The sequence below is a fragment of the Bufo gargarizans genome, unplaced genomic scaffold, assembly GCF_014858855.1.
Source record: "Bufo gargarizans isolate SCDJY-AF-19 unplaced genomic scaffold, ASM1485885v1 original_scaffold_1806_pilon, whole genome shotgun sequence".
Lineage (NCBI taxonomy): Eukaryota > Metazoa > Chordata > Amphibia > Anura > Bufonidae > Bufo > Bufo gargarizans.
Genome location: NW_025334525.1, coordinates 255,295 through 261,275, shown reverse-complemented (window position 1 = coordinate 261,275; position 5,981 = coordinate 255,295). Strand labels below are relative to the sequence as shown.

General features: G+C 41.0%; 1 protein-coding gene across 1 annotated transcript; it reads right to left on the bottom strand.

The window, feature by feature from the left end:
• Positions 1-1,579: 1,579 nt before the first annotated feature.
• LOC122923692 (zinc finger protein OZF-like) lies at positions 1,580-3,166 on the bottom strand. Its single transcript, XM_044274542.1, has 2 exons — positions 3,114-3,166; positions 1,580-2,938 (listed from the first exon to the last, which is right to left on the bottom strand). Exon 2 carries the CDS (start codon positions 2,895-2,897, stop codon positions 1,701-1,703), a length of 1,197 nt encoding a protein of 398 aa, XP_044130477.1. The 5' UTR covers positions 2,898-2,938; positions 3,114-3,166; the 3' UTR covers positions 1,580-1,700.
• Between the last annotated feature and the right edge of the window lie 2,815 nt (positions 3,167-5,981).

Genomic DNA, 5,981 nt, shown 5'->3' with positions numbered 1-5,981 from the left:
GTTTAAAGCCCAGGGCAAGACTTACAGGGAGTGTTGGTGTAACATAAGGTTACTGCCTCTCGTTCCTCCCCCAGCTCCAACATCACAGATACAAGACTGCTTGAAGCCCTGCTGCAAAAAGTCCACCCTAAGATACAACATAATTGCTGACATCATTTCTGAAGGGCAGTGTCCACGAGAATGAGCAGAACACCACCCTCAGAGGCAAGGTCATTGATGTTGCATTTACAGGGCAGAGCCTTACAAGCCTTGCCACGTCTCAGATATAGACATGTGGTCGTTTGGAAAGGAAACCAACACAGCAGAAATGTGACTGTGATGGAGTGCAGGAAAACGGGGCATTACAGATAAACAATCACTATTGTGTTTTGTTTCCGGTCAATTGTTGCTGAAAACTGCAAAACCCAAACTCCCCTGTAGGTATGCGGTAAAATATCATAGTTCATCCAACAAATATAGATCAAACGGTCATATAAGCTTGTAATACAGTCATCATACTACCTATACTTTAAGTAATTATTTTATCTAAATATAATATATATATATATATATATATATATATATATTTCACTCTTTTATTGGGTCTGATTCGAAGGTTGGGCAAAAAAAAATTATATTTAATATATAAATATAAAATGTGGAACCAGAAATAAATACATTTACATAACTCACACAATTCATTAAACATTACAGTAAGAATGATACATAGTTACCTAACATGGACACTGTACACACTTACGTCTATTTATCAATCCTTTCCTCTGGTCCCTTATGATAGATCCCAGTATCCTCCTCAGTCTCTCCAGGTTCCAACCCTCTTGTCCAATCCTTGAGCCATTTATCCCCTGGAACTATCTACACCCCTCTTTGCATGGAGACGCCCCACCTCTGTTATGCAAGCACACCCCCTTTCTTACAGTAAGTAAAAACAGATTTTTAGGCAAACAGTTATTTAGCATTTTATGGCAGTTTGCCCTAAAGTCTGTATTACACTGGACGATTTTTCGGCAGATGATCGCTAACGAGTGTTTGTATAAACTCTCATTAACAATCATCTTGCAGTGTAATAATACTGCCGATTGCCTGTTGAACGAGCACATGCTTGTTTATTGGGCAATCCAAATCTTTTGACTTGAACACGTTAAAAAATTATCGTTTGCAGGCGGCAGACACCATGATCTGCCGTCGGCAAACCACTATACAACAAGGGGACGAGCAATAGCCTAGCGCAAGCTGCTCCCCATGCTGCAGAGGAAATCACTGCATGTAATAGCAGTGGTGTCCTCTGCTAGCGAGTAGATGATTGCCATAGGAGCAATGACTGTCACAGCGCTAGTAGAAAATATAATATGAGCCAAAAAGACAATGTCTGCTCAGTGACAATGGTGGCACTGTCCATAATATATCCACAATACTTTTTTTTACATGATCACAACTTGACTGTAACTTTTCTGCAGCCATGGTTCATCTATAAAATAGCCTCACAACAGGGAGTGGTAGAGAAGATGCATGCTAATTCTGAGACCTGTTGCTACGCAACAAGTTACCATCTAGCCCCAACCTTAATGTTTGTGAATAACTGGATTTAAAATTATTTTTTGCTCTTATAGCATTTCCCATATTCCAAAAAATGTGTTTCTTCTGATCTGATGAGTTTTAGAATTTGGTTTCCTTACAAAAAAATGTCCACATATAAAATATCAAAATGACTTCTCTTCTGTATGACTTTTCTTATGTCTAAGAAGACGGACTTTATCTGTAAAACATTTTCCACAATGTGAACATGAATATGGTTTCTCTCCTGTGTGAATTCTCTCATGAGTAACAAGACTTGATTTCTGTGTAAAACTATTTCCACATTCTGAGCACGAATACGGCCTCTCTCCTGTGTGACTTCTCTCATGTGTGACTAGATGCGATTTCTCTGCAAAACATTTCCCACATTCTGAACATGAATACGGCTTCTCTCCTGTGTGATTTCTCTCATGTCTAATAAGATTTGATTTATGTGCAAAACATTTCCCACATTCTGAACATGAATATGGTTTCTCTCTTGTGTGATATCTTTCGTGTTTAACAAAATTTGATTTAAATGTAAAGCACTTTCCACACTCTGCGCAGAAATATGGCTTCTCTCCTGTGTGACTTCTCTGATGTCTAACAAGAAGTGATTTATCTGTAAAACATTTCCCACATTCTAAACATGAATCTGGCTTCTCTCCTGTGTGACTTCTCTCATGTCTAAAAAGATTAGATTTTTTTGTAAAACCTTTTCCACATTCTGAACATGAATACACTTCCTCTCCTATGTGAATTCTCTCATGTGTAACAAGACGTGACTTCTGTATAAAACATTTACCACATTCTGAACATGAATATGGCTTCTCTCCTGTGTGACTTCTTTGATGTCTAATAAAATCTACTTGTCTTGCAAAACATTTCCCACATTCTGAACATGAAAACGAATTATTTTCTGTGTGAAATTTTTTATGTTTAACAAGATGTGATTTCTGTGTAAAACATTTCCCACATTCTGAACATGAAAACGAATTATTTTCTGTGTGAAATTTTTTATGTTTAACAAGATGTGATTTCTGTGTAAAACATTTCCCACATTCTGAACATGAATAAGGCTTCTCTCCTCTGTGAATCCTTTCATGTGTAGCGAGATTTGATTTATTTGTAAAACATTTCCCACATTCTGAGCAGGAGTATGAAATCTCTACTGTGTGAATTCCTTTGGGTATAGAAACCACTTGACCTGTTCTTGTGGTAAAAATGTGTGATTGGTCAGGAGAAGGTTCCTCATGATTAGGGAGATTATAGGATAGATCTGTACTGTGAAGTCCTGGATATACATGAAAGGTAATGGGGTTTTCTCCTGAAGAACATTGCATGATAGCTTCATCTTCTACTTTATAATTTATATTGGGACTTTCTGTGAAAATACAAAATAAAATATGTAATTTTTTTTCCAAGCCGTAAAATAGACAAACTTATAACATTCCTATTAGTAAACTGCGTCTGTTGCACACTTTTATCAGATTCTCCTCCTGCCCTGAAGGCACCAAGGACAGAATCTGAAGTCACTTTCTCCATTCATGATTCCATACCTGTGGTGACATCTCCTGGAATGTCCTCCTCCACCTCACTCTTACACGGGGGATCGCCCATCATCCTCTCTTCTTCATCCTCCACTTTAATATCAGTCAGATTTTCCCCCTGATTTGTCATCTGTAACAATTCAGTACAATACAGCAGATAGGTGGGAAATCTAACAGATCCACAAAAGAGACCCCCACAATCTATGACCCCTCTATGACCGCAGAACCCCCCTATATACAGACGTGGACAAAATTGTTGGTACCCTTTGGTCAATGAAAGAAAAAGTCACAATGGTCACAGAAATAACTTTAATCTGACAAAAGTAATAATAAATTAAAATTCTATAAATGTTAACCAATGAAAGTCAGACATTGTTTTTCAACCATGCTTCAACAGAATTATGTAAAAAAATAAACTCATGAAACAGGCATGGACAAAAATGATGGTACCCCTAGAAAACACAGAACATAATGTGACCAAAGGGACATGTTAATTCAAGGTGTGTCCACTAATTAGCATCACAGGTGTCTACAACCTTGTAATCAGCCATTGGGCCTATATATATGGCTCCAGGTAATCACTGTGTTGTTTGGTGATATGGTGTGTACCACACTCGACATGGACCAGAGGAAGCAAAGGAAAGAGCTGTCTCAAGAGATCAGAAAGAAAATTATAGACAAGCATGTTAAAGGTAAAGGCTATAAGACCATCTCCAAGCAACTAGATGTTCCTGTGAGTACAGTTGCACATATTATTCATAAGTTTAAGATCCATGGGACTGTAGCCAACCTCCCTGGACGTGGCCGCAGGAGGAAAATTGATGACAAATCTAAGAGACGGATAATCCGAATGGTAACAAAAGAGCCTAGAAAGACTTCTAAAGAGATTCAAGGTGAACTTCATGCTCAAGGAACATCAGTGTCAGATCGCACCATCCGTCGTTGTTTGAGCCAAAGTGGACTACATGGGAGACGACCAAGGAGGACACCATTGTTGAAAACGAATCATAAAAAAGCAAGACTGGAATATGCCAAACTACATGTTGACAAGCCACAAAGCTTCTGGGAGAATGTCCTGTGGACAGATGAGACAAAAATCGAAGTTTTTGCCAAGGCACATCAGCTGTATGTTCACAGACGAAAAAATGAAGCATATCAAGAAAAGAACACTGTCCCTACTGTGAAACATGGAGGAGGCTCTGTTATGTTCTGGGGCTGCTTTGCTGCGTCTGGCACAGGGTGTCTTGAATCTGTGCAGGGTACAATGAAATCTCAAGACTATCAAGGAATTCTAGAGAGAAATGTACTAGCCAGTGTCAGAAAGCTTGGTCTCAGTCGCAGGTCATGGGTCTTGCAACAGGACAATGACCCAAAACACACCGCTAAAAACACCCAAGAATGGCTAAGAGGAAAAAATTGGACTATTCTAAAGTGGCCTTCTATGAGCCCTGACCTCAATCCTATTGAGCATCTTTGGAAGGAGCTGAAACATGCAGTCTGGAAAAGGCACCCTTCAAACCGGACACAACTGGAGCAGTTTGCTCATGAGGAGTGGGCCAAAATACCTGCTGAGAGGTGCAGATGTCTCATTGACAGTTACAGGAAGCGTTTGATTGCAGTGATTGCCTCAAAAGGTTGCGCAACAAAATATTAAGTTAGGGGTACCATCATTTTTGTCCATGCCTGTTTCATGAGTTTATTTTTTTACATAATTCTGTTGAAGCATGGTTGAAAAACAATGTCTGACTTTCATTGGTTAACATTTATAGAATTTTAATTTATTATTACTTTTGTCAGATTAAAGTTATTTCTGTGACCATTGTGACTTTTTCTTTCATTGACCAAAGGGTACCAACAATTTTGTCCACGTCTGTAGATGTGTATAGGGCTCAGCTCCATCTACCTGAGGATTCTCTGGGACCTTCTCCTCTGGACAGTCCAGGCAATACAGAGGATGAGGACATCTCTCTGGTGGATTTCTCCTCCTGGATCCATCTGTGGAGACACAAGCACACAGTGACTGAATACATGGCCTCCTGTAGATCTGTCTATAGACCAGACACTTCTCTCACTCAGCTCCTTCACTTCTAGGTTTTTTTTATCAGAGAGAAATAATAAAATTCTGCTCCTCACCACCTGTGCCGAGGTCCCAGCACCTATTCAGAAGACCAAAGTAACCTCTGGTCTATGCGAGTAAATAGCAGGCAGTGGGACGACTCCTTCTCCACAACAGTAAATTCTGAGGATACAGTTATAAGTGCCAGGAGTATCTTACAGGACGCTACCAACCAAAAAGGCATCAAAGCATCATTCTAGCACTAGTTATGACACTGCCCCATATGAGACAAATTTCTAGAGAGAGAACCCACAGTGAGATAACAGTCATAGAGAAAGTAAAACAAGTTTTCCCGGGGGACGTGGCCAGCCATGAGTGAGTGAGGACACGCTATGCCGCATCCCTGGTGAATTTTCCCCACACCAGCTGCTTCCAAATGGGAAAAACCTAAAAGAATGGTAGAGCCCGATCACCAGCTCCCCTGACGTCCTCTCAAGGCGAAATCCCCAGCTTCTTTACGCGGCAATCCGCCTCACCAGGCCCCGCTCTCCACGGCTGCGCCATGCGCTCCCAAGATTGGGCCAACGCCCATGCCATGTGACCCTCAGTAGAGCTACAAGAGACACCTGGGAGCCCCTGCTTCAGCGTCAGTGCCCTCCATCGTTGCCTTTTCTGACTCCCAGGCACGATTCCATAGCCCAGACCAGACCCTCCCGGCTACTCCTATACTGCGCTCCTCATGTGCGCACACCGACCCTGCCGCCATCCACCTGCTGGAACCTCTGCTCTCCTCTGCAGCACCATCGGTCATGGCTGCATGC

Bases quoted from the DNA above. Each gene is read 5' to 3' on its own strand.
- LOC122923692 (XM_044274542.1), bottom strand. From the start codon at position 2,897: ATGCAATGTTCTTCAGGAGAAAACCCCATTACCTTTCATGTATATCCA.